The following is a 26,443-nucleotide window of genomic DNA, read 5'->3' on the forward strand; positions in this document are numbered from 1 at the left end:
TCATATGTGACTGTGGCACTGACTACAGACTGGGAACTGCTGTTGTGATATGACGTCTTGCACAAAGACATATAGAGCATCTGTGCTCATGTGATCCACTGATGTTTTCATTTTAAATTCACAGTGAAATGCTGCTGGTGCTGTGAATATAAGTTCAAGTCAGTTAATGCATGTAATGCATTTGTTATCACAGTATAGGGAGAACACGCTGTAATTGTTGATACAAACTTTAGATGTATTTGCCACAATGCTCTGAGCTCCAGCCATGAACCATAAACCACCAACATTACACCCCTGTTTCTTCTTGCACCAGTCTATTAACTGGATCATGCACCGTGGGTCTGTGCTGGCTCTAAAAGACAAAGCTTCAGACTGAGAGTGAGCAAGCACCAATGTAAGGCGGGGGGGGCACAGAGGAAGAGGGAGGGCACAGCGGTGGCTGCTGGCTTTCTCTGCAGTACGGATCTGCTGAGGAAGCCAGAGCAGAGCTCCAGCACAGAGCACAGCCGCAGGGCTCCCACTGCAGCTCACAGGGAAACGTCTCACAGAAACAAATACTGGAGGAAGAACCTGACGCCTCACGAGAAAGAGGACGAGACGAAGAGCAGGAGCAGGAGACACGAGAGGAGGGGAGAAGAACTGGACGAGCTTTACTGCTTTTTCTTGGACAAACAGAACTTCCAGTGCGCTCGGCTCTTCACGTCCTGGAGTCTGTCATATCACTGATCCTCTGACTCAGTCTGGGGGGCGCAACTTTGCTTTTTAAAAGTTTAACATAAAAGACTGGATTTTTGTTTTCGAACATTTCTAACTATCTGGCTCCTTCAGCAGTGATACCTGTCTCACAGTGTGTGTGTGTGTGTGTGTGTGTGTGTGTGTGTGTGCGTGCGTGCGTGCGTGCATGTGTGAGTGAGTGTGAGTGAAATGAACCTGAGTCAGTTCACAGGTACTCAGGTGCAGCTGTGTTATTATTTATCTCAGTTCTCACTTTTTTCTCAATCTATGACTCGTATCACAAGAACGGCTGCAGCAGCGTCTTCTTCGCATTAAGGATCACACTACGACAATATCTCCTGAAGGAACGTTGTGGAGACTCTTGCAAGTTCAAACCTTTTTTTTTTTTAAATATCCTGGAAGAAGCAGTTTTTCCCCGGTGAAGCTTCAGCCCCCCGGCCCCTGCCTCTACCTCAGGATGGCTGGCTGTACCAGCCGCTGCAGGCAGGGGGTGCTCAAACTCATCCAGTCCCTGCAGAGATTGGTGTCAGGAACCCTCACCAAAGGTACTGTGGCTTTTCACCCCAACACAGATGAACTTACATGTTTCACTCACATTATTTACAGTTCACGACTTTTCACATGTGAACAGAACACTTGATCAGATACAGACATCTGTGCTCATGTGATCCACTGATGCTTTCATACAACAGACTGTAAGAAACACACGACATTACTGTGTCGAAAACTTCTGTCAATCTACCTTTACTTTTACTTTCCGACTCAAAACTCTATCAGCAGATTGAGTTTTTCTTTTCGCTCGACACTGTTGAGTCCTGATGTTTTTTGTGCAGCAGGTGCAGCCGTGTGGCCAAGGTCAAGGTTCAATTTCCCACAACAGCAAAGATGATGAACACAGCTCCTTGTCATGTTCATCCACAGCCGTGTCTCTGTGACAGCCCCTGAGCTGATGAGGTGATGTGTGAATTGCGGCCATGAAGGGATGAACATGGTCAGCAACACTCTGATAGATGTTCAGACCTTGGTTGGTTGGTATGAGGGTGAAACCCTTTCCCACATTATTATACCAGCAGTCTGCACTGTTGATATGGTGCTGGTGATTTTGCATCAGTGCTTCAAGAATATTTGCCATGTCGCTAAAATGTTCAGAGGTTTATCGGCTTCAAAATTTCCTACAATCCTTACAGCTTCCCCATAAACGTATTATGTTCAGTGTCATGTGCAAACAAACTCACATCCATCACATCACACAGGCATCACGGTTCAAACATCACGGTTTGATTTCAAAGTTGGTGAGGACAACGACAAAGTGAAGGAGGTAGGTCGGCTGAATCACAGGGTGTTGTGTGGTGAATTCTGTCATCAGTCGACACTGATTCTTAGTAAACTGTTAAAAAGGATGGAGGTTTGCTGCATAAGGAGCTGGTTTATGCAGCAAGTGCTTCTTTAAACCGCGTGTGGTCACCTTTAAGAGCGAAATGATGAGGTCATCTTTGCGTCATCCACACACACTCCTTGGACAACATTTGTTGAGAGACACTCTGGCTCTCTCTGTCTGTCTCTGTCTCTCTCTCTCTCTGTCTGACTCTGTCTCTCTCTCTGTCTGTCTCTCTCTCTCTCTGTCTCTCTCTCTCTGTCTCTCTCTCTGTCTCTCTCTCTCTGTCTCTCTGTCTCTCTCTGTCTCTCTCTCTCTCTCTTTCTTTCTCTATCTCTCTCTCTCTGTCTCTCTCTCCTCACCACCTCCTTCATCCTAAAAGTTACTTTTCACTTCAGCAGCAAAATAACAAATGCTGAGTCAGAGTGCAGCTGCAGGTCCGTCACGACAGCGCTGATATAAAAGTAAAATTAAACTCAGTCACTCACAAGTACGGCACATAAAACATTTGTGCAGGCGCTGCTTTTATTCTCACTGCGAGCCATGAACTGCAGGTCTGTGCATTTTTCCTCTCGACCATTTGTCTCCTCCACTTGTTTATTTTCCATCCAGAAACATTTGTCTTACTGTAAAACTATAAATAATGTGTGAGCATATCCACTGCCGGGAACTGATTTCCTCCAGAGCAGGAGAGTTATAGTCACATCAGGCAGCAACGTCACAAATACAAAGTGTTTCTGTGTTTGACATATTTTACAAAACATTCATTTTTAAAGGTGGCAAACTATTTGTAGGAACACAGTTTAATATCTGGTACCTTTTATTATATTTATATGTTTCATGTTCGATGATATTGTTCATGCATTTCCTACAGGTTCTGAAAAAATATGAAAATGAATGCAACTGACTGGAGCAACAACATCCCTGCTCCACTTCTGATTTGTTTTACTCTCATACTGATCAAGTGACTAATCTCTCACAGACAACGTATACTGTGTAACCCGTGATGTTATTTGTCCAGTAGCGCTGACGAATGTCCACTGTCTTAAAATCAGCCTAACTTCAACCACCACAGTAAATGAATGTGATTAAGCAGCTGTGCTCTAAACTGGTGACTTAGTCAGCGACTGTGCTATTCTGGAAATAATTCCACCTACTTGTGGCTACATGGGTTGACAATCTAGGTCATGCACTGCAGCCTCATATCTGTAATGTGTATAAACTGAGAGACTGTGCTCTATCCATCCTTTTATATAACAAACAGCTCCAACCCTACTTTCACAGTAAGGGGCTCATGTTCCAAATCAAAGTGAGGACTGGATTCACATCTTCAGAAGAACAAAGAGGAAAAGTGTTTCAGGCTGATCTCTGTCCCTCTGCCATTATTTGTAGATGCCAGTAATGTTGCCCCCTGAGTCCTCAAAGGATGAGCAGTAGATGAAATAGAGTGAATTGTGTTGAACGTCTGGTCTCTTGACACTGAGCCTCTGCACCGATTCGCTGATTCTCCACAAATGTTCCTTTGTGCTTTTCTAATTGCGGCTCATGAGTTTGACCTTTGACTGCATTAAGGTTAAGACGTTTGTATATGTGGCGCCACAGGGGCCGTATCTTCATGTAATCCCATAATTAAATGTCACTGAGTTAATTAAGTTTCTTCAGTCAAAATACTAAGTTATAAAGTATCTAAAATTGGGCCCATTGATTCCATCATTTCCACACACCGTGGGGGATTTTTTAAGTTTTAAAATTGCAGTTTTTGCTTGATGAGGAAAGAGAAAATGTGGAATTTAGCAGCGTGAATTATATAATACCAGCTCCCAGTGAGATATCTCAAGAGGAACATATCCAAGCTTTTATATACACGTCTGAAAGGAGTGGACACTGGCACACACTCTGAGACTCAAGACCTCCAAAAGAAATTTAAATTTACATCTCTCTGATAAGATTAACAAAGATATCTCTGTATTGTGTTATATTACAACATGGCACTCATGTCATTGTTATTGTGTCCATAAATGAACATCACTCCTATAGAATATAGAATAGTAGAGATCACTTCTCATTATCTCAACTATAAACTTCTAAAATGAAAAGTTGATACATAATATGAATAAAGGCCTGATCCATCACCTTTGCTGCACATGTATTTGAGGGGTGTTTGCATACATAATTGAAGAGTGTGAGTTGGTGGAAAATGTGCATTTGCATTTCGTGTTCATTCATTCAAATGTAATTCAAAATCTGGAGCTGCTGATTATGAATGTTTCTAAGCTTGATGCAAATAAACCTTGTTTAGACTTTCAGACTTAAATCTTTCCACTGATACTGACACTGAATACGAGTTTGCAAATTTGTGTTTTGAATTTTAGCAGCAAGGCTGGATCAAAAATGTTGGAGTATTGTCTGCACCATGAAAGACACTGGCGCATCTGAGACAGAGTCAAACAAGAGTGAATAGAGTTGATCTCACCTTGTAGGTTCACAGTGTGCGTGACAGTCTTTATTCTTTCATCACGGCTGTGGTCCTTTTTCTGCACAATTTACTCACACACACTCTGCAGACAGAGGACCAGCAGAGATCATATGCATGGAAGAAGACATGAAAATATGCATATTCAGCTTCACACACGCAAACATGTCAGGTAGACTGAATAACGCAAGTCCCCAAGTGTCCAGCAAACACGTATCTCCAGCAGTTTCCGCACATTTGGCTGCACACACTTCTATACACGGTGACATGAACCATAGAGCTCTTCTTGTTCACCTTTAAAATGCTTCACTTACAAACTCAGCAGTATTTATTCATTTTCAGACATTTAACACTGTGAGCAGCAGAGCTGAGGAGACGTGGGGGGGTGACGTGCCTCGGGCTCCCTGTAGTATCTATACTGAACTTTATACTTTAGTTTCACATTGTTGCTTTTGAAATAGTTTTGTTGTGTAACACTGCAAACAAGTGAAGCTTTATGAGAAACCTGATGAGGATGTTTTATCTACAACAAACTGCAGCATCAGGGAAATAATATTTCATTTCCTACAGGAACAATTTGATACGAACAACTGCTGCTTTTTCTTATTTTATATTTTTTCATATAGCAGCAATATAAAGGCAGTGTTCAACGTCCTTGGTTTCATTTGAGGATGTGGTGATAATGTGTCTGGAGGTGACTGGGAGACAGGAGGGCTGGACTGAGAGGAAAGTGGAGAGAGTCTCCTCTAATATATCAACATCCATACATCCCCAATCCCAAACCACAAACATGAACATGTGCATGCACGGACACGTTTAATGTCAACACTTTCACACTACCAGCAGTTTAAACATTTTGGGAAACTGAAGAGGTGAGTGTCTGAGTCTTTGCTCGTGCTGATGGACACGTTTTGTTTTACACCATCTTTCATGCAGACCAGGACCTGCTGGAAACAGCAGGAGTGAAGCAGGTGAGGACAGAAAGTCACTCCTCCGTCCTCACACTGCACCTGTCTCTCACCTGTGTCCTCTGAGTGCATAACCTTGCAGCAGGAGTCACGTCCTGCCACACTGCAGAGACGGATTCAGATCTATGGCTTGTGCACAGAGCTGTGGCAGAATTACCCAGCATTCCTCTGCATACGTGAACTTTGCTTCGTCAAAACTCTCCTTTCGTTTTGTCTCTTTTTTCTGCAGCTGTAAAAGAAGCTGACAGAATGTGTCTCCGCTTTTAATTTTTTACATCACCTCTCTACAAACTTTTATGTAACCGCCTTCTACATTTATTTTTATCTCTTGCCCCCCCTCTATCTCCCTCTCTCTCTCTCTCTCTCTCTCTCTCTCTCTCCAGCCTCTTTGCTTTACTGTCTGATATAGAATCCTAGTATTTGATGCAATGAGTGCGGATGGCTGCGTGGTGTGTAGTTGTGTAGAGTACAATAGGTTCTTCTCATACACGTTCATATGTTGTTGTACTTGTGCTGCTCTGGTGTCACAAGCTGCTGGTTTGATCAGGAGCGACTGTGCTCTGCTGCCACCTGTTGTTCAAAGAGCAACACCACACGCGCTGTGTTGGTTCTTCAGCTGTTCTGTCTCAACAGTTCCTCCAGTGTTTGCTCAGTTTGTTCGTTCAGTTACTTTCTTTCCCTCTTCTGTTCTAAACATCTGATCGTCAGAGTCACTGCTGTATTTTCCCTGAGTGCAGTATGAGCTCTATGATCCATGTTTATCTGACTGACTACAGAGTTGCTCTGCACTTTTATAACATTTAATCTAATTGATCGTATTTTAATATTCATTTTTTTTATTATTATGTTTTTATTTATTATTATTCACTTCCTCTACTTGAAATTAATTTGAACATAAAACTATTACTGATCTAGAAAGTAAAATCTAATAAATATTTGTCACAATTTACATTTCAAATGACAGAAATCTTGTTCGTTTTGTCTGACCAGTCAAAAATCATCCACATGTCCAAATTTTCACTGACAGTTTTACATTTAGTGAGACTGTAAACATGAGCCGTTACAAAACAGTTGCCTTCCTCTAGAAGAACCACAAAAAGGAGACTTCCAGATACTGTAGCCTCCTGTTCCCGCTCTCTAAGTCTCCTAACGCACATCCAGATCTGATATGGAGTGTGTAGGCCGACCTGTAGCTCATGAACTGGTGAAAAGATAATGAAGACATTATGAAGTCAGACTGCAGTGCAGTGTCCTCGGTGCTTGTCAGAGTGCAGGGTGAGACGGGGCAGAAAGGCAGATCCAGATGGCAAACATCTGTCACAGGGATTACATGGCGTCACTTACAGTTGTCTGAAGACTTAACTCTCCATCTGCACGTGTCTGTATGTGTGTGTTGGTGTATCTGGAGGCTTACTTCTATTTTAGGGTGAAGATTTCTTAAACATCTGTGATAGCACTGTGATTTTTTTATGCACGCTTCATGAACAGAGTCACTATGAGGATTTTTCCTAGAAGTTAAAGTAATGATTTATTTATCTGTTTTTGAGAAACGTGATAAATTATCTTTTTATTTTTATTTTACTGTGACAATATTTGAATGGAGGTAAAAGGGAAAAAGTGCTTCAAGGAAAAGAGGATTGAACAGTATTTATTAGAATTATAAATGACTTTATGTTTAATTAATCAGTGCATGTTAAGTTCTTACCTCAACCCCAACTTCACCTGCCCTGCATGCTGTGCTCTGCTATTCAACACATGCAGTGATTAGGCAAGTTTTCAAGGCTTACATAACCAGAAGGAATAAATATTCAATTTATGAATAACTGCAGAGTTAAGTCTCTCAAACTCATGATATAAAACATCGTATATCTCGTTATTGCCACTGTACTCCATTCACATGGCTTTAGCTCTCTGCGCTGCTCATTCTGAAGGAGGTTGAACGCAACTTTCAAGAAACAGGAAAGCTGAAACGGCATCAGAAAAATGGCAGTGCATGAATTTTTTAAACCAAGAGAGGTTTTCTGAAGCCGTCACATAAACACAAGGTCAGACATTTCTGCTCTGCAGCCGGTGGAATATTTAAGAAGCCGTTCACATTTTCTGTGTGTTCCTGAGCAGCTGATTTTTAAATGTCTTAACCTGCTTCCAATAATTGTGGATTTAAATTCTCAGCGGAGAGAAGCTTCAGAGAATCACTGCAGTTTCATGTCAAATGCAAACTTCAGGGGTTTCCTGCGTCACATGTAGTTTTCCTCATCAGCTGCTTTCCTTCACACTAAGTGATTTTGTTTAAGAAGAAAAAAAACACTTACAAACACTTCTTCACTTCTTCATCCAACAACCCCGTGTGATTTTTAACGCTCAGCACTCGTAGGGAAATAAACATTACTCACTCCCGCTGCTCTCCTTCCCCCAGTGCACACAGTCTCATTTTCTTAAACTGAATCTGTTCCATGAATATTCATTGACACCATTAAACACTCTAATGTTCTTGTTTGTACCACAGTAAAAGAAAGAGAGAAAGGAAGATTCATTCTCTGTTGTCCTCCACACGGGAGTAAGAGAGAGAGGAAAAGGTCTGGTGGTGGACTGGTGCAGCGTTCACAGCCATCACACTAAATATCTGCATCATCATTATGATACAAACTAATATGAAGTGATATTGACCTGAAGTTATCAATAACCAAAGGGTTGAACTGTGTGTGTGCGTGTGTGTGCGTGTGTGTGCGTGTGTGTGCGTGTGTGTGCATGTGTGTGCGTGTGTGCGTGTACGTGTGCGTGTGTGCGCATGCGTGTGCGTGTGTGCCTGTGTGCGTGTGTGTGTGTGTGTGTGTGTGTGTGTGTGTGTGTGTGTGTGTGTGTGTGTGTGTGTGTGTGTGTGTGTGTGTGTGTGTGTGTGTGTGTGTGTGTGTGTAAAAAGACAAATAAGTCACGATTAAGAGAAGGAAACAAGAATGGATGGTCTGAATGTAGAGTCCTGAGATGTGTCTTTGTGGCTTTAGATGAATGCCCTTCATCTGCTCCCATCCACCTGTCAGTCGTGTTATGAGTGAGAAGTGAATCAGTTACCAGCGTCTCTCCACAGTAACACGAGGGCATGAGCTGACAGGGGAGCAGAAAGAGGGAGAAAGGCTGACAGATGAGTAGAGTGAAGCTCAGAGCAGAGGGAGTGGCACAGAGAGGCAGGAGCAGCTCATGTGCGTTTGGAGGAAGAGATCAGAAATCCATAAGAATCAACTGAATGAGGAGAGCTGATCTGAAACCAGCGAGAAGACATAACGGGGGCAAAGCCCCTTTAAGATCCAGAGCCGCAGAGGCAGATAAAGGCAGAACGACAGGGTGACAAAATCGTGAAACAAAAAGCGGACTATTACTCGTTGTTTGGACAGGCTGGTTTCCACGGTGACAACATGGGTGCAGTGGTGGGCACTTTGACCATGCAAACCAAGCAGAGAAGACCATCCAGAGGTACGTCAACATCAGTCAGAGAGAGACGGAGAGAAGACAAAAGAGCAACAGAAAGCTAGACTAAACAGAGAGAGAGAAACCAGCTCAACAGGAAAGAAAGGAGACAGTCTGATTATAATTTGGACCAGTTGTAACTCATAATAAGTGTTTGTGTTTGTTATTTTCTGTGTTGCACATTTAACATCAGCAAGAACATGTATGTGTTTACCATATTTCTGTGGTGTGAAACATTGAACTAGGAAAGTGTAACCCATTTAACCAAATGGTACCAAACAGCATGTGAATGTGAATTGCATTAACCAACAGCAGTTTATATTTTTAAATAAAAATGTCGACATATACAGCACGTTCAAGCAAGTGGCAGCAGAATTGTGGGGGATGAAGCGACACGCGCTGCTGCTGAGGTGTGAGGAACAACACATGTACTGTGGTCATGATGGAGAGATTACAGTATACCATGGGGTCGGATGTCCTTGAAAACAACTAGAGAGCAAAATCACTGCCCCCCCACTCTATGATTATCTGTGTGTGTGTGTGTGTGTGTGTGTGTGTGTGTGTGTGTGTGTGCGTGCGCCTGTTGGATGTGTGAGTGAGTGAGCGAAAGAGAAGTGGGAAGCGAATGAGGGTTCAGGCGAGAGCATGTGAATTAACACGCAGCTCACATATCATACCTCCTTTGGCCGTATGCTTGAGAAGCCTGTTGTCATGGAGACTGGGTTGTAGGGGCATGAGAGGAGAGTGTGAATGTGATTCAACACTCAGCCAGGATGAATGATGAATTTACAGTATGGCTGCATGAGATAGAAATAAAATGGATGAAGCAGCAAGCGAAGCAATTACTCTCTGACACCTCACGGGATGAGGGTGACGCTCGGGGTTTGTTTTTACTCGTCCTGACAAAAAGCTTTTCAAAAGCTGTTGGGAAAAGAGAGCACAGGGGTCATCCTGTTTTTTCCATCAAGGTTTGTGTTTTGGTTCAAACTGTGGAGAGGTGACATGAGATGAGACAAGATAGAAGATTCCCAGGAGGGAAAATGAGTGTTACAGCAGCACAGGAAACAGGGCAGAGAGGTGTGTCAAAGCACGACACCAATACAAATAAGTCACACTATGATATTGTAGAGTAGTCATCTGCAGAACAATCCAAACCCCTGATATCTCTGGAGGATTTGCTCTTTGCCGCACAGCGGTGTATAGTGAGTGTTGAACTTCAAGAATCACAAGTTTGCAAAAAGGGGCAGAAAATAAAGTCGCTGCATGAGCGGAAGATTTTAAAGCAACAGCTGATTTTGTTCCACGACATAAATGCAAAGTAAAATCACTGTGAAAAAACCTTTCAGAATTAAAGGAATAGTTCAAATACCCTTACTTTCTGGATGAGAGTTAGATCTGAGGATCAACTTCTCTCTCAAGTCTGTACGACACGTATGATGCTACAGCCAGCAGCCATTAGCTTAGCAGAAGGTGGCTTTTAGCTACTGACTGTAACTTCATATTTATTGCATGGACATGAAAGTGATATCAATCAGCTTTTAAACTCAGAAGTTTAAAGAATGTAAGTGTGTACTTGTCTAAGGGCAAGTAGAACATGCAGAACATTTTGTATTAGTTTCAACTCTCAAACAAACCTGTGATGAAGAGAGTTGTGATGTAACGCTCCCACAAAGTTAACTTGGCTTCAGTATGTAACTCTTCCCTCCCAATACATCTGATCAATGTTTATGTGCAGAGCAGCTGCTGCATCATTTACATCTGCTGCCTATAAGCTTCAGCATCAAACACCTAATGGTTGCAGAGGGTCTGAATCTTGTGAGAGTAAATCTCTTTGTTTTAATCTGGTAATTATAGAATTATAGATTTTTTTTCATCAGTAAATTAAGTGTTGCAATTCCAGGTGGTTAAATGCCCAGAGGTTACTGGTAAACTCTAATTGTTAAATCAATATCCCCATTTTCTCATCATGCTTCTGAGATCAATAGCAACATGTTTGTCTTTTACTGAATCCCACTTTTTTTCTTTTTTTTATTTGCTTCAAACATATTGTGTAATCCTGTTGTGCCATATGTTGTTCTCTCCTTTTTTCTTCACGCTCCGCCACCTCCCTCTTTCTCTCGTCCCAGTTCTCCGTGTCTCACCCCTCCTCTGATCAACACCTCTGCCTGTTTCCTTTTCTCACCTTCATTTGACTTCATCTGTTTCTGACCACACAACACACACACACACACACACACACACACACACACACACACACACACACACACACACACACACACACAGCATGAAACCTTTTTATTCACAGGGAAAATAAAATTGTTTGACACCCTTTTTTTTTGTCAGGTTCACCCTGTGCACCCACCGCTGTCCACATTTATCGTAGCTGTCTATCTCCATGACAACAGCAGTCAGGGAGATCGCAACAGGAGCTCAGAGGAAGATGGAGGAAAGATTGAGAGAAAGCAAAACATGACGACCTACGATCAGATTATAACTGACAGTGAATAGTCCCAAGGTTTTACTCTGTTTCAGCATCCAATAGAAAAAGAGAAGAAACAACGAGGAGCAACATCTCTCTCAGAATGAGCTAATGTCAGAATGAATTGTTTGAAATGGTTGCCATAGTGTTTTCTGTGCTATAGTTTTTCATGCATGTGGGAGTTGTCTTTCAAATTATTATTTTATTATGTTATATTATTTCTAAATAAGCTTCACAAGTATTGTCTGTAACTGACTATGTGCAGCCCTGAGAACATGTTTGATCTTCGTGAGAGAATCCAGCTGTTGTTCTGATAGTTGAGACCATTATCCACTGACTGAATCTGAAAACGTGATAAATAACAAACAGGATCCAGATGAAGATGGATTCAAAGATTAAAGCTGCAGAAATTGTCCTTGTGCAGAGAAACAATTGCAGCTAATGAGATGTTACTGTTGGAAGAGTTCATGCTTCTGGGAACTGCGAGAAAGTGGATAGTCAATAATTGACATGAAATTCAAATGAAGATAACCTCTGTCAGATGATGCACACTGTTTCAGCGTTTAGGATTAGTCCTGACGGCGCTGATGAATGGGTTGAAATGAATGAGTCATCGCCACTCTCCAAAAAGCAGAAGTATTATATTCAATTGAATCTCCTTTTCTGTGAGGCTGACTGAGCCAGCTGATGCTGACACAGCCACAGTGGAGGTTGGTGTGGACATTTGTCAAGTCATTGATGTGTTGCTGGTCAAGCTCTCAATGTGGAACTGATGTTGTTTTGATCTTTTAAAATAATGAATCCAAGGATGAAGTTCAAAATAACATTTGATCTTCAAGAAAAGCAAAAATAAATAGCTTATACAGGATCTCAGTTGGGATATAAAAGCGACCCTGTAAGTTACAGCATCCACCGTGTGTGAATGTGCTGTCCTTCCTCATCGATATAAGGCCCCAGACTTCACATTTCATTTCCGCACCATTTGTTCAAACAGTCTGCTGCTGCGAGTGAACACGACACTTGCACTTAGCGCTTGTGTGGCTGTTTCCTCTTGGATATTTGCTCGTGTTTGTGAACTCAGTGGTGTGTGGATTGTGTGCACAGCCGGCTGTCGGGAAGTTAGAATTGCCCCAGCAGCTGGAGACAGTCACAGTGACAAACCCTTGCTCACAGCAGAACCAGAACACATCATTAACCACCATCCTCCTCTACAGCGGCCGATACTCAGCTCCATGTTGCCATTAATAAAGTCCCTGGAGTCCTGAGGGGAAATCTATTTGTCAAGTTTTTCTCTCTTTCTATCTCTTTGTGATCCTCTTCTTTCCTTATTCCTCTGCTGCTTCACTTGCTACCTCTGTAAGCACTCTTTTCTGCTGCCTAATCAGATTCTTGACATGTTTCCTGCCGACTTAACATTCTCAAGCTTCGCTGAGTTGTCTCTTTACTGTGTATTACAGTTTTTATGTTGCTAAAGATTGGGAAGAGCACATGTTAAACAGGGATTATAGAGGTCTTGACATGACTCTGAGTAATAAAGATCTCTCTCTCCCTCTCTCTTCCCTGTAGATAAAACTGATGACGAGCTGGAGATGACGACGGTGTGTCACAGGCCGGAGGGTCTCGACCAACTGGAAGCTCAGACTAACTTCACCAAACAGGAGCTGCAGATCCTCTACCGTGGTTTCAAGAATGTAAACACACACTGTCTGACTTTATTATGAGATTACATTCATACAACATACAGTACATAGTACAGCAGAGGCTGGAAGGAATGTCTTCATAGTTTCGTATGTATTTGTTCATAAACTAAAGTACTGGACAAATTCAAACCTGGACCAAGATGAAAAGTCAAGGTCATAAAGATTTATCCTCAGAATGCGAACCATACAATCCATACAATGGTTGTTCAGACAAAAATGTCAACCCCATGGTGTTAAATGAAAAGTCAGGGGATCATCCAGGTACTGGGAACAGTTTATTTTCTGGAGAAGGTAAAATAAAAAGTCTAATTTGTGTCAGAATAACATTTAAATAAAAATATTTTAAACAAAAATTGGCATGGCTAAAATGCTACAATGTGTTTGTGACAGAAGATACTAACATATATATGATGAGAGTGAAGTGACCAGGACTACTTTTTCCTACAAACAGAAAAACATTAAAATCATTGAGTGGAGTGGCATTAATTCATCTTTTCTCCCTCAGGAATGTCCGAGCGGAGTGGTGAATGAGGAGACATTTAAACACATTTACGCACAGTTCTTCCCTCATGGAGGTAACGTGAAGAGTTGTTGAATCTCTTTCATCTCTCTGTGAGAAACAGAAAAGCTGACACTTTTATTTTCTTGTGTTTCAGATGCAAGCATGTACGCACATTATCTTTTCAATGCATTTGACACTACAAACAACGGCTCCATTAAGTTTAAGGTAAGAAAAAAAAAAAGAAAGAAAATAAATCCTTTGTTATTGCATTTCTGTTAAATATGAAATAATCTACTTCCATGTGTGATGATGCTTTCAGAATCTGATTCTGTTGCTCTGTCCTCCTCTGTCGCTGTCAGGACTTTGTGACGGGGTTGTCGATACTGCTGCGGGGGACTCTGAGGGAAAAGCTGGAGTGGACGTTTCACCTGTATGACATAAACAGAGATGGATACATAAACAGAGAGGTGAGACTGTCTCTGCGTTTCATGTCTCTGTGTCACTTTGTGTCTCAGCACAATGTGAATAAATCTTCTTTTCGTTCAGGAAATGACTGAGATCGTGAGAGCCATTTATGACATGATGGGAAAATACACCTACCCTGCGCTAAAGGGAGACGTCCCACAGCAGCATGTGGACGCCTTTTTTCAGGTGAGACATAAAGTTAATATGGAATGAACATAAGAGTCAAACATTTCTGTTTCCAGTGACAGGTGACTGATTTTAAAGCCATTGTGTTTACACAGCCAGTAACTTCTACTGTCTCTCATCACACTCGAGGAGCTTCCGAAATGAAGCTCTCAGCTTTATTGAGACACTTTGCACATGCAACACGTTCTCAGATCCGCCTGATTAAGTTTTATATCAATAGCAATCCCAGTGCCTGCGCTCCATAGCAACTTTAAGACTGTTATTCTCTCTATTGAGTTGTAGTTTCTACCGTTTCTGCATGTAAGGTTCACTGCAGGAGATCACAGTCAACACACTGACACCACAACAGAATAATTACATGCTTTAATCTAATTTTGGTGATTCCCATTATGTTTGTTTTTTTGCAGAAAATGGATAAAAACAAAGATGGAGTGGTGACTTTAGAGGAGTTTGTTATAGCCTGTCAGGAGGTATGTACTGTCCTGCATCTGTGATTGTCTTCATTTCTTCTGTAAAAACAAGGAAAACTTAATACTTGAATATATAACCATATGCTGCCAATATAAACACATACAGTATGTACAGTATAAAACATGACATACAAATGTAGTTACACTGAGAAATGTCCCCAGTATTCATACACATTTGTTGAATAAAAATAATTTTCACATTTAAACAAGGAAGTTGATCCTTGATTTTTGGGAACAGTCTGTGTCACAATATAATCTAGTAAGGTCAAAGGTTCACTTACCAGCTTTTGGAGCTGTCAGCAGCATCTCACTGTCTTCTTTAAGTGAATAGAGCATATTTCCATATTAGCCCTAATGAAGAATCTGAGAGGTGGTTGAAAGCACAGGAAACCATTAACATAACGAGTAACATGAAATAAGTAGTAACATTATGAAAATTAAATAATTATTAAAAATATGAAAAAAAAATGAAATCATTGTAGATATGGATATAGATTTAAAACATTTTTAAAGAGCAGAATATATTGTATTTATATTTGAAAGTCTAATTTATGCTCATATAGCAGGGCTGACTATACATATACATTACTATATTACTAGACATACAGTACAGTGCTAGTTAAATCCATCATTCTGCCATGTGTCTCGTCTCCTCTCTCCACAGGATGAAACCATGATGAGATCCATGCAGCTGTTTGAAAACGTGATGTAGGTCAAGCAGAAGTGATGGAGACAAATACGTGGAAATCAAGAGGCTTGGTGTGAGTGCGTGTGTGTGGATGCATATGTGCAATACATCCAGTCTCTCCTCCTCTCCCCATCGTATCCAGCTGTGGTCTGGGTACAACCAGAAACCCCCACAAAGACTTGAATGAAGGGACTGGACTGCAGTGATTTTACCTCCCTGTGGAGTTTGGCAGCGCCACACATTAAAAAGTGACTGACAGGCGAGCTGTGGACGTAGACACATCACTCTCAGTCCTGTCTTGAAGATTTGCCTGTTAGAGATAAACATGCTCCTGCATTACAAAGCTGCTCCCGACCAATGAAGAGCTATTAGTCCAACCAGTGGAACTATTTTTTCTTTCTTTCCTTCTGTTGTGCCAAACCATATTTGCATGCTTTCGCAAGAGCTTTTGATTTATCTCAAAACTTTGTCAGATTTGCTCTGGGAATTTGGTCATAATGACTTCTGTGTTTATCTCATGCAGCTTGTGGTTGACAGATTATGGCAGATTTCAAATATCAGGTATTGGTTAGACTTTTGCAGTGAGCCCTGTACTTTAGTGTTGACCTGGCTGTCGCTTGCCTGCTGAGTCGATCTGATGCTTAATGTTAAATGTCTGTCTGAAGCTTTCAGTAGAAAGTCAGACAATTTGAAACAGTACTTTTCATGCTCTGTCTATGTTGGAACTTAGGTTTTAGTGGAGAAAAAAAGAAAGAAGTGGATTCATTCTTTTATATTTTCACCTGTTGTTTTGTTTTGTGTGGTCAAGTCAGTGTGTTGTCAAAAATGTAAAAAACAGTATTAAACAGTAAAAAAACTTGCATACATTTTGGATTTCATGGTAAAAATGAAAATGTTTAATAAGAGACTACAGATCGTAAAGCCAATATCTTAATTTGCACAGGTGATCAAAGTGTGACTTGGAGGTGGCAACAATAATATCAATAAAATATTTATATGTAGCGGCCACACTGATCTCTCTCACAGGAAGAGTCAGGTGTTTGTTGCTCAGCTCAAAATGTTGATTAAATCCTGGTTTGAGAAAGTCTCTGATACTCGTGCAGGGAAACACCACTGACTGTCAGCTGTGACATGTGATGATCTGATGGGGATGAGGAGGATGATGATGATGATGATGATGACCGCTCCGTCTGTGGTGGTGACTTCCTCCAAACCAAATCTGTGATGTCACACTGACGTACCGCTGCAGACAGAACAGGGCGACTCCTGTGGATGTCTGCAGATGTTGTTCTGTGAGTCAGGGTGTGTTTGAAAGCACCACCATAATAGAAACTCACTGTGGCTATAGCCCACTAGTTTTAGCACTAAATTATTAATCACTGTTCTTTTTGGCATCCAGGGAGCAGTACATCTGTGTGACATCACAGCCTCGGGTCTCTGATATCTTGGTTTAGAGCAGTTGTTGTATCTCACAAACAGAAATTTAATTCTAAGCCATAATAATAAATATGTGAATTCTTAAACTGAGTGGTGTTTTACTTTACAGATGTTATTTCTGGTATGCAAGCGTGTGCGTGTGTGTGTGTGTGTGTGTGTGTGTGTGTGTGTGTGTGTGTGCGTGTGTGTCCATGAGTCTACAACTGTGTGCATTTATTCTGTGTGCTCTTAAGAAATGTATAATTTAACCAACATTTCTGACCCTGAGGGCTATCAATCATATCATAGGAAAAACTGAGGAGAAAAATAAAATGCAGATACTTCTACACAAGGCATTCTGTGAGGAGTCCCTGAATGGTTTGATGAGTGTATTTAGTCCCCAGATCTCAACCCATAAGGTCTTTCCTTTAGGTTTTTCCCTTTATCACCCCTCTGTACAGATTAACATCTATTCAAACAGAAAGCCTGCCAAGCACAACATTACTGTTTCCTACAAACAGGGATCCACACTGGATGAGGCAAGTAAGTTACTGAAATACCAGAACTCCTTCTGGTTAAAAATGTAATCCCATTAATAAAATATATAAACATGCTTTTCTGTGAGTACGAAGTAGAATGACTGTACAATGTTCATTATGTTATATAGTATCCAGGCTGGATGAATGCATGTTGTTTTTATTATTGTTTCATATACAACTATATAACAATATTATAGCAGAAGTCCAAAAAATAAAGACAATGAATTTCACTGCTCAACATAAAATCCCAATTTCCCAGACAAAAACATTCACTGGAGTAATCAGAGTAAATACTAGTTAAGAGGTCAACTCTGTACACCAGAATATTTCAGCATTTATCACATCAATTCTTAAATCATCATAAATGGATAAATATAAGATATAATTCAGGACCAAAGTTGGTTCAAATTATTCTCCCTCAGTGTTTCCTCCTTACTGACAAAAATTGTTTTAAAATAGCTTTAATCCCAGCAGTTAGTCAGTTATTTTAACACTCACACTCACACACACACACACACACACAAACACACACACACACACACACACACACACACACACACACACACACACACACACACACACACACACACATATATATATATAACTCGAGTGTGATATTGCAGTTCTAAGAGCGCCATCTTAGTTAAATAAGCAACAACAGATAATTTATTTGGCTACGCAAACACAAATAGTTCCGCAACTGGACTGGTATTGGTCTGTTGCTAAGCAACACATAAACATTTTCCTGACGTGCACAGTTCACACTAGCTTGCTACTTTACTCACGTTTCCTCAGGTGTGCTGAAGTATCCAGACTTCTTCCTTCACCCTCTTCTGACGACCAGACATCAATTAATTCAAATGTTATTTCCGGAAATATTTACATCTTTGTTTGTAACAATCCAAGCCACAGAACGACCGTTAAATGTAACGCTAATTAACGGTTAAGCGGAGTGATACATGTAGTTAAAAGTCCCATTGCTTACATTCTAAATCAGCACTCATGGAATGCCTCTCGTCCAATCAAATTACTTGGCTGGAGCAAATTGTTGTATAAATATAAATATACATAGGGCAAATTCTGCCATAATACGGGACCATTTATAAGACTGAACTAAGTAGGAGGGAGGAGTATGTAAATGTCTGGGGCTGTGCAGTGTGCTCCTCGCGCTGTGGATGGCGCTGTGACTCTTCAGCCTCTCGGTTCAGCGGAAACAGAAGAAGACAGGAGGCGGAGAGCCACGTTAGTTGGAGTAGTGGTTACTTGTAGTAGTTAGTCAGTCTTCCACCGCGGACAAGCAGCAGGTTGACAGCATATTGAACTCCAAAATGAACGGGATGGAAGAAGAAACAATGGCGCCGCAGACGTTTCTCTACGGTGAGATAACCTGTTTTAATGTGACTTGAGTCTGTCAGAGACCGTGTCCTCATGTGTGACTGAGGGAGCACAGCAGGAGAGACGGTATGGTACAGCTGCACCCGGTCCTCTAAAATGGCGGGTAATGTAGCTGTTGTCATATTAAAGCACGTGTAGTGTAACACCTTGTGTTAGTAGTAGTAGTGGTTCTGTAGCAGGAGGCTGAATGAGCTGTGGACGACGCGGCTTCAGAGCGGTCCGAGCTGGCCACACACGTGTTTGACTACCAACATGGCGGCGCCCGTGGTCTCTGAACACTTTTGATATTTAAGCTTTTTCTTTACACTTAACGTCACAAATGTTAAGTGCTTTTATTAACTTCACGTTTTGATTAACTTGCGAACTTTAGCTACAGTTTGATGTGATCGTTTTTTAGCTCGTCGGGGAAAAACTATCTCAACGTGGGTTGGAGCATGTGACTTCTCTGAATTGAAGAACACAGACCTTCTCTATTTCGTTTTACCTTTGACTCTACCCCAGCTTAGTGATGGGACCAGTACAGAACATCAGCGTTTCCAGTCATGATATATCAACATGGCCTGGTCTGGTTTCGCTGGATCATGTGTCCATCACTCAGTCCAGTATAACCTGTGTCTCAGACAGGATATAGATATTTATAGATATGACATATGTCTTTAAATCGTGTGCAACCACTATGCACTGCAAAGTACTCCTTACCTTAACCGAAATATCATGAAAAGTTATATTTGTAGCTGTAGAAGAAGCAGAGTACATTAAATTGGTTATTGCTCATTGTTGCAACAGTAAAATATTTGTCATTAATCATCTTCAGTTTGACAGCTGTGTTGATGAAGTTTCACCACATGAACATATTTTCAGTGAAATGATTTTAAAGATATTGCTCCTAATTGAGGGAATTCCCCAAGCCAAGGCAATGTGGAAATATTCATGTCAGTCTGTATGGCTCCCTCTTGTGTGCATTAGAAATAATGCACTTTACACTTGACTGCAGTGAAGTCCCTTTCTGCTTCTCACTTCTGTTTGTTTTTAATACAGGGATTAATCCATCACAGATTAAAATCTGTAGTGTTTATATGCTTCAGCTCTGACTTTGCTGTCGGAACACTTTGTGTTAGTTGATTAATTGTTATTAAAAATCTTTCTTACAGGGTGTGTGCTGGAGGCTGGAAAGGAGGTGGTGTTCAATCCCGAGGACGATGACTTTGAGCATCAGCTCGATCTAAGGATGGTGAGTACCTAGACATCAAGGTGTTCAAGGGGCTTTATGCGAAATGCCATAACAAATGTTTTTTATGATGATGAATGGATTGAAAGATCAGCATTTACATCAGTAATCAATAAATTGGTATGTAATTTTTCAAGCAAAAGAGCCAAATGTTCTCTGGTTCCAGATTCTCAAATTAGAGAATTTGCTGCTTTTCTCACGTCTTATAATTTGAATATTTTGGGGTCAAGGACAAAACAAGACGTCACCTTGTGCTCTAGAATATTGTGATGGACATTTTTCACTTTTTGCCTGTTTTATAGACCATTTGATTAATTGAGAAAATGATTGGAAGGTTACTCAATAATGATAATGGTTGTGAGTTGCTGCCCTAAAGACTTCTCACATGTTTAATGTGTATTCCTCTGCCCATCAGGTTAACAGATCTTTTTCCTATTGGCTATTAAACGTGTCCTATTAGCAGCCTCTGAGAAGAAATCCTCCAGTCCACACTTAATGAATAAGGCCACTTGTGACTGGATGCATTTTTCAAGAAGCTCAATAAAACTTAATCAAACTGAATTTTACACGGTGAAACCAAATTCATATTTGTAATTAAAGTAGCATTTTAAATGTAATTAGTATCTGCTTTTGTGGCAATAGTTTGATCAAAATAAGTTTGCTGTTTGATACCGCCAGGTCATGCTCACACTAAGTTGCTATCACACCCACACACACAAAAAACAGGATCTCATATGCTATGAACATATAGGTTATCGTGGTTACCAGATGATATCCCATAAATGGTTATATACAATATCTTAATTAATATAATAATTATAGTATGTATAATTAATAATATATTAAATTCCCTCTATCATGAGCCAAACAGGCCCAGTCTGAAAGTCCTCTGTAACATGACAGTGAGTTCTTGCCCTCCCCAGGCCTGTGTGGACCCCAGCACAAAAGACGAACTTCACATGGTGGAGGTGGAAGGACAAGACACCGAGGGTCAGAAAATCAAGGCAGCGCTGGTTTCTCTGAAGCCCTCTACCCTGCCAAGTGTGAGTGCACTACGTCCTGTGTGTGTGCTGATGTGTGAAGTGTCCTCAGTGTGTTGATGAAAACTCTTACCGTCTCTCTCTGTGTGATATGAACATGAACAGCCCAGGTGGAGGTGACTCACTCGTTTCAATGCTTGTTGCAGGTTTGTCTTGGTGGTTTCACCATCACCCCCCCAGCAGTGTTCCGTCTGAAGGCAGGTTCTGGTCCGATCCATATCAGTGGACAACACCTTGTCAGTGAGTATTTGTTACAGGAACGTCGGGGTGTTTGATGATGATGGGAAATAATGACATGCAGGTTAAGGAAAGGGAACGTCAGACTTTGTCATATCACTGCATATCTGCTCTTTTGATGGAGGAACCGCGACTAATGTTTTGAAATTGCTCTTAAAGTGATGGAAGCCGATCAGTCTTTTGACGAGGACGATGACGAAGATGATGAAGAAGAGGAGGACATCAACATCAAAACATCAAAGAAAAGAGCTGCTTCCTCTCCCGCCCTCAAGTCCCAAGTTTGTTTTAAATCCTCCGCAGTTTTAATTTCTAAATTTGTTAAAATTGAAATGATATAACCGACTTTTTACTTCCTTCCAGAAAAAAATGAGAATGGACATGGACGATGATGATGACGATGAGGATGATGAGGAGGATGAGTGAGTGTCACTACCTAAAAACTAACCAGTGATATTTATAAAACAATATAACATTAAAAATGTACTTTAAATAGTTTTATCATCAAAGTATATATTTTAAATATTAACAGCTGCACTCAGACAATTTCCAGCTGTTTTAGTGATTTTGAGGCCACGTTCAGGTCACTGTGCCGCTGCTCATCGTGATGTTAAAGGATAAGTTCAGTTTTTCCAGTGTTAAGTGACTGTAAGAACTCACAGGTTTAGTTTACTGTAATCTTTTCTCCTGTTGATCGTCCATGTAAGGATTCTGTGTTGATGAGCTTTCAAGGGAAGAGATGGGCGACAAAATCCACATTCTCCCTCCGTACAAGAATGTAATCAACAGTTTGTCTGAAGTTCTGAGTTCGATAATTCAAGAGGATATCTCTCAAAGTTACAACAAAATTTTATTTTATTTTTTTATTATTTATTTATTGTATTTTTTTCTTTACTGTCTTTTGCAGCTGAAGAGGGAAACATAAAGTGAAACCTGTGTCAGTGTTCATAACGCTCAGCTCACTAATGTTTTAACACAGACCTGAAACAGTGGAACTCAGATGTGATTCAGTTAAACATTAAACGTGTCGTTGAAGTGGTTCAGGAAGAGGCTGTAGTTTGACTGTCGTCTTGAGCGTAGCCCTCACTGGGGGGTGGATGTTGCATTTTATTCACCTGGCTTTGTACCTCTGATGTTAGCGTGAGGTTAGATCAGTCTGGTTTTTCTATCAATGGAAATGACTTGACTCGTGCATTTACCTGAGTTGTACTGGTACCTGAAACAGTTGAGCATGTTTTGGTGCTGGGATTGTGTTTTGACACCGGACTGATTTTAATGAATATCATCATTACAGAAAACAGGCACATATTTCAATTTTAAGCCTTTTACCAAAGATAAAGCTGCATTAATGGTGATACTAACTCTAGTGACCATGTTTATTGCTCTATTAGTTTTTAAGACCCAAACCATTCATATTGAAGAGCGTCAGCCCACGTATACAGAGAGCGTTGTTCCCTCCTACGAGGGAACAACGAAAATAATCGAGCAGTTCTAAATTAGTATCAATAGAAAATAAATATTCCCTGTTAGTGGATTTAAATGTGACTTTACTTTGTCTTTGATGTAATTTAATCTTCCCTTCTTTCAGGGATGATGAAGACGATGATGAGGACGAGGACAGCGAGGAGGAAGAATCACCTGTTAAGGTAACTGACAGGTTTTAGTCCTGGCAGCTCCGGCTGAATGAAGCTTGGCGCTCTCACTAACAGTTGCGTGTTTTTCACAGGCCAAGCCGACGCCATCCAAACAGCCCGCCGCTGCTCAGAATGGAAAGAGCTCTAAACCCAATACTCCAGCCAAGAAGCAGGTAATTCATTCAATAATTAGTTTGCACCAGCTGGACTTCTTTGTGTTCACTCTAACAAATGTTGGATGTAGTCAATATATTAGTGTTTTTAATAATCATAAATGGCCTGTTGGTGTCTCCTGTTGTTTTAAAAAGTAATACTCCAACTATTCTCTCTCTAATACACAAACTTTATATTTATGTTCATCATAGGAACAGACTCCTAAAGGCAAAGGAGGCAAGTCACCTAAAAACCCACCAACTCCCAAGGCAAATCTGACTCTTCCTGAGATTAAAGCCAAGCTGATGGAGGCAGTGCAGAAGGTTTGTGTCTATTTGTTTTTATTTTTCTCCTTTTCCTCTGTTTGTAAAGGTAAAATAAAATTTAAGTCAGCTCATTGATTATAATTCCTTCTCTCCACAGGGAGTGTCATTACCTAAAGCTCAGCCCAAGTTCGAGAACTTCTTGAAGCATGGTTATAAAGTCTCAGATGCCAAGGTACAGTCCTGAGTTTAAGATGCTCTGTGGTCCTCACACACCATTTGTTGTCCTAGATTATCTTGGAAAATAATTCAGGAAACTTCATGTTGTGAGTTTCTTTTTAGCTGATAAAAAGTTTAATAAATTCGGAAAGGACACGTCACCATTTACATATTTGGCACAGCTAATGCTTTTTATTCCCCAAGTCTGTTTGAATTTCAACCACTGAAACTGTTTGAAACTTTAGTCACTATCAGTCATAGATATAGATAGCTGACCTGCATTGTAAACTGATGTTGCCTCCATCTCAAGAATCAGACTGGAAGACACATTTAGTCACTGCTCTGCTGAGATTAAAAAATGTTGAAATTCTTTGTTTATTATTATTATAGCACAATAGAGAATTTTTCCATTATTTTCATTACTCAGATGTTACAGGAAAGGTTTGTAGACTCAAGCCTCTGATAGGAATATGTTGTTTGTCTGTTAAAAATAAAACATTGTAGTTTGCTACTTTCAGAGCATTTATCGATCCCACCACTAGAGAGCATCATAGGCTGAGATTTTAAATCACGTTGAAGTGAATACATTGAATTCTTTGTTTATTAGGAGGAGCAAATGAAATAATATGAACATAAGAAAAAAGTGCAGGTTTGGTTTTGATTTTTAAATTGTCTGCCTCATGTTTGGGCCTTTGAGATAACTGCTTTTTCTAATGTTTCTTTAGGTTGTTGCTGAGATGTGGAAGTGGAGGCAGACGGTGAAGGATGCTAAATAAGTCTAAATAACCATAGTTTTTTTTTTTTTTTTAAATCTCTTTTTATGACTTGTTTATATCCATTGCACCTCTTAAACCCTCTGAAGCCAAACTCAGTGCCTCACAGTTGTCATGAATTCAAAGTGTAATCCAGCTCCACCTGCCCTCCTGTATGAAGACTGGATAGATAGTGACGTGGACGGGGGCAGTGCACTGTGCTGCTGCATTGTCCTTCCGCCTCCATCAGGCTCTCGCTGGGGCAGAGAAATAATTTGGTTTGTTAAATAAACCCTGAGAGAACCAACTTACAAATTTGCATTTTTGTAAATGTGTAAATAAAATTCTCACTAGTTTTTGGCAGCATTGTATGCAGGAACAATAAAAATGCATCAGATCGTTACACCCAATTAAAAGCACACAAACAAGACGAGTCACAAAGCGGTTCAAGAAACTTCAAATCCGTTCAATAAGAAATCAGCTAATATCGGTCGAGGTCACATCGTCTGTCAATGTTGGAAAAGCAGAACTGTTGGCTGATGGTCACTGTATTGATTTGTCTGGTACCATCAAGAACTTTGCACTTTTTGAAATGTTTTGAATGTTTGTGCTCTTGTGAGATTCCTGTGGTCCCACGACAAGAAATATGTTTATTTCTGTCTGAAACGCCAGAATTCAACCTGTTCTTATATTTCAAGTATTTTACCGTCCACAAAGAGTCAGCCGCTTAATCCTAGACACAGGCCCCATTAACCTTTTGAGAGTGACGTGAAACAAGTGCAGCACCTGTCACATCTGTTGGCCTGTGTGGTGATTGGTCTGCTTGATGTTGTCACGACTACTGAGAGCCAATAGGACAAAGGTTAAATACTTGCTCTGTGAGCGACTGACTGCATGAAGGAATTTGCAGATGACTTGCAAAAACTTTCCAAACCCGATGTGGAGAATTCTCGAAGATGTTCTACGCTGTTGTTCTAAGGAATACTCACCTGTCGTCACGTTTAATGAAGCCACAAACCCTGTGCTCATTTGACCAGTTAAAGTTCAGATTAACGATGTAAATGTTGGCGCCTGTTAGAGCAGGTGATCATTCCATGGTCGCAAGAAACAAGTGTGAGTTTGTATGACATTAAATATTCTGTGGGTTTGGACCGACTGTCCCAAGATTGATTAAATAAAAACAAATAATGTGGATCCATTGCTCTTGTCTTTCTCTGTGTAGAGAGTAATCTTGTTATGTTATGTGATCATTTTCCTAAATTTGATTTTCTTACATGTGACAGACAATTTTCTGTTGTTGAAATTAGTCTTTGTGTATCCAGTGCAGAACCCAGGACGTCAGAGATATTTGCATTCCTCGAGAGTGCACAGACTTCTTCACGACTAATTTCTCCTGAATAGCTTGTTTTTTCTCCATATGCGTCCAGGCAGAAAGCAGCAGAACGTGCAGTTTTAGTACTAAAATGATCGTTAAAAGGCAACATTACATCTTTATATTCCACACAGTGCTGATGAAATCTGTGAACCATATGTTGTGTGATTTATTCTGCTTGTTTACAATGATCCCAACTTCCGCTCTGAGATGTGAACAAGCTTTATGTTCTTTATTGCTTCCAGTACAACGCTGTCACTCTGGTGTTTGTTAGGTCCATGGTTGCAGATCCTGCAGAGTGCAGGAGGAGGAGCTGGGTCAGTAGGATTCACACTTCCTGAAAAGCATCAGGCTGTCATGTTGTTGGACCATCAGTATTCTGACCTGCTGCTGGTCTGTTTGTCAGAGCAACGTCCCAGGAGTGAGCAAAATAAATAAAACTGGCTTGTTACTGTTCACAAGATGTTTAACTGTCAGAAGTTACCAATCTGCAAAGAGGGCGCCTGTATAGACTCAGTGCATTTTACACCTTTTTATTGAGGAAGCCACTGGGAATCATATTCAATGTATCAGAATATAAACCAATATTCTGTTGGATAATATTCATTTTATTTTGTTTCCAACTGTTCGACTACTTTGGTTGGTTCAATTCTCACATAATTTAGACCAGCAAACAGAGTGTCGTTTGCATCATG

The 26,443-nt window shown here is 40.6% G+C and overlaps 2 protein-coding genes across 3 annotated transcripts; both read left to right on the forward strand.

Moving 5' to 3' along the window:
- Window positions 1-558: 558 nt before the first annotated feature.
- LOC111222198 (Kv channel-interacting protein 1-like) lies at window positions 559-17,005 on the forward strand. Of its 2 annotated transcripts, none has more exons than XM_022745818.1 (8): window positions 559-1,280; window positions 13,059-13,183; window positions 13,698-13,767; window positions 13,849-13,919; window positions 14,054-14,161; window positions 14,241-14,345; window positions 14,753-14,815; window positions 15,480-17,005. In XM_022745818.1, the coding sequence occupies exons 1-8, from the start codon at window positions 1,193-1,195 to the stop codon at window positions 15,525-15,527; spliced, it is 678 nt and encodes a 225-aa protein (XP_022601539.1). In that variant the 5' UTR covers window positions 559-1,192; the 3' UTR covers window positions 15,528-17,005. The 2 variants fall into 2 exon arrangements, with proteins under 2 accessions (XP_022601539.1, XP_022601540.1); XM_022745819.1 differs by lacking the exon at window positions 559-1,280 and adding an exon at window positions 8,948-9,019.
- A 1,666-nt stretch (window positions 17,006-18,671) lies between these two features.
- LOC111222399 (nucleophosmin-like) lies at window positions 18,672-25,575 on the forward strand. The gene is made up of 11 exons (XM_022746114.1): window positions 18,672-18,835; window positions 20,005-20,084; window positions 21,005-21,124; window positions 21,268-21,361; window positions 21,518-21,636; window positions 21,719-21,777; window positions 22,944-23,001; window positions 23,082-23,162; window positions 23,355-23,465; window positions 23,566-23,640; window positions 24,350-25,575. Exons 1-11 carry the CDS (start codon window positions 18,787-18,789, stop codon window positions 24,398-24,400), a joined length of 897 nt encoding a protein of 298 aa, XP_022601835.1. The 5' UTR covers window positions 18,672-18,786; the 3' UTR covers window positions 24,401-25,575.
- The last annotated feature ends 868 nt before the right edge of the window (window positions 25,576-26,443 follow it).

Source organism: Seriola dumerili, unplaced genomic scaffold (genome assembly GCF_002260705.1).
Source record: "Seriola dumerili isolate Sdu_G_001 unplaced genomic scaffold, Sdu_1.0 BDQW01000091.1, whole genome shotgun sequence".
Classification (NCBI taxonomy): domain Eukaryota; kingdom Metazoa; phylum Chordata; class Actinopteri; order Carangiformes; family Carangidae; genus Seriola; species Seriola dumerili.

Coding starts and splice junctions, on each gene's coding strand:
- LOC111222198 (XM_022745818.1), top strand. CDS start 1,193: ATGGCTGGCTGTACCAGCCGCTGCAGGCAGGGGGTGCTCAAACTCATC. Junction 1,281..13,058: donor GTCAGGAACCCTCACCAAAG/GTACTGTGGCTT, acceptor TCTTCCCTGTAG/ATAAAACTGATGACGAGCTG. Junction 14,816..15,479: donor TTGTTATAGCCTGTCAGGAG/GTATGTACTGTC, acceptor CTCTCTCCACAG/GATGAAACCATGATGAGATC.
- LOC111222399 (XM_022746114.1), top strand. CDS start 18,787: ATGAACGGGATGGAAGAAGAAACAATGGCGCCGCAGACGTTTCTCTAC. Junction 21,778..22,943: donor GAGGATGATGAGGAGGATGA/GTGAGTGTCACT, acceptor CCCTTCTTTCAG/GGATGATGAAGACGATGATG. Junction 23,163..23,354: donor ATACTCCAGCCAAGAAGCAG/GTAATTCATTCA, acceptor TGTTCATCATAG/GAACAGACTCCTAAAGGCAA.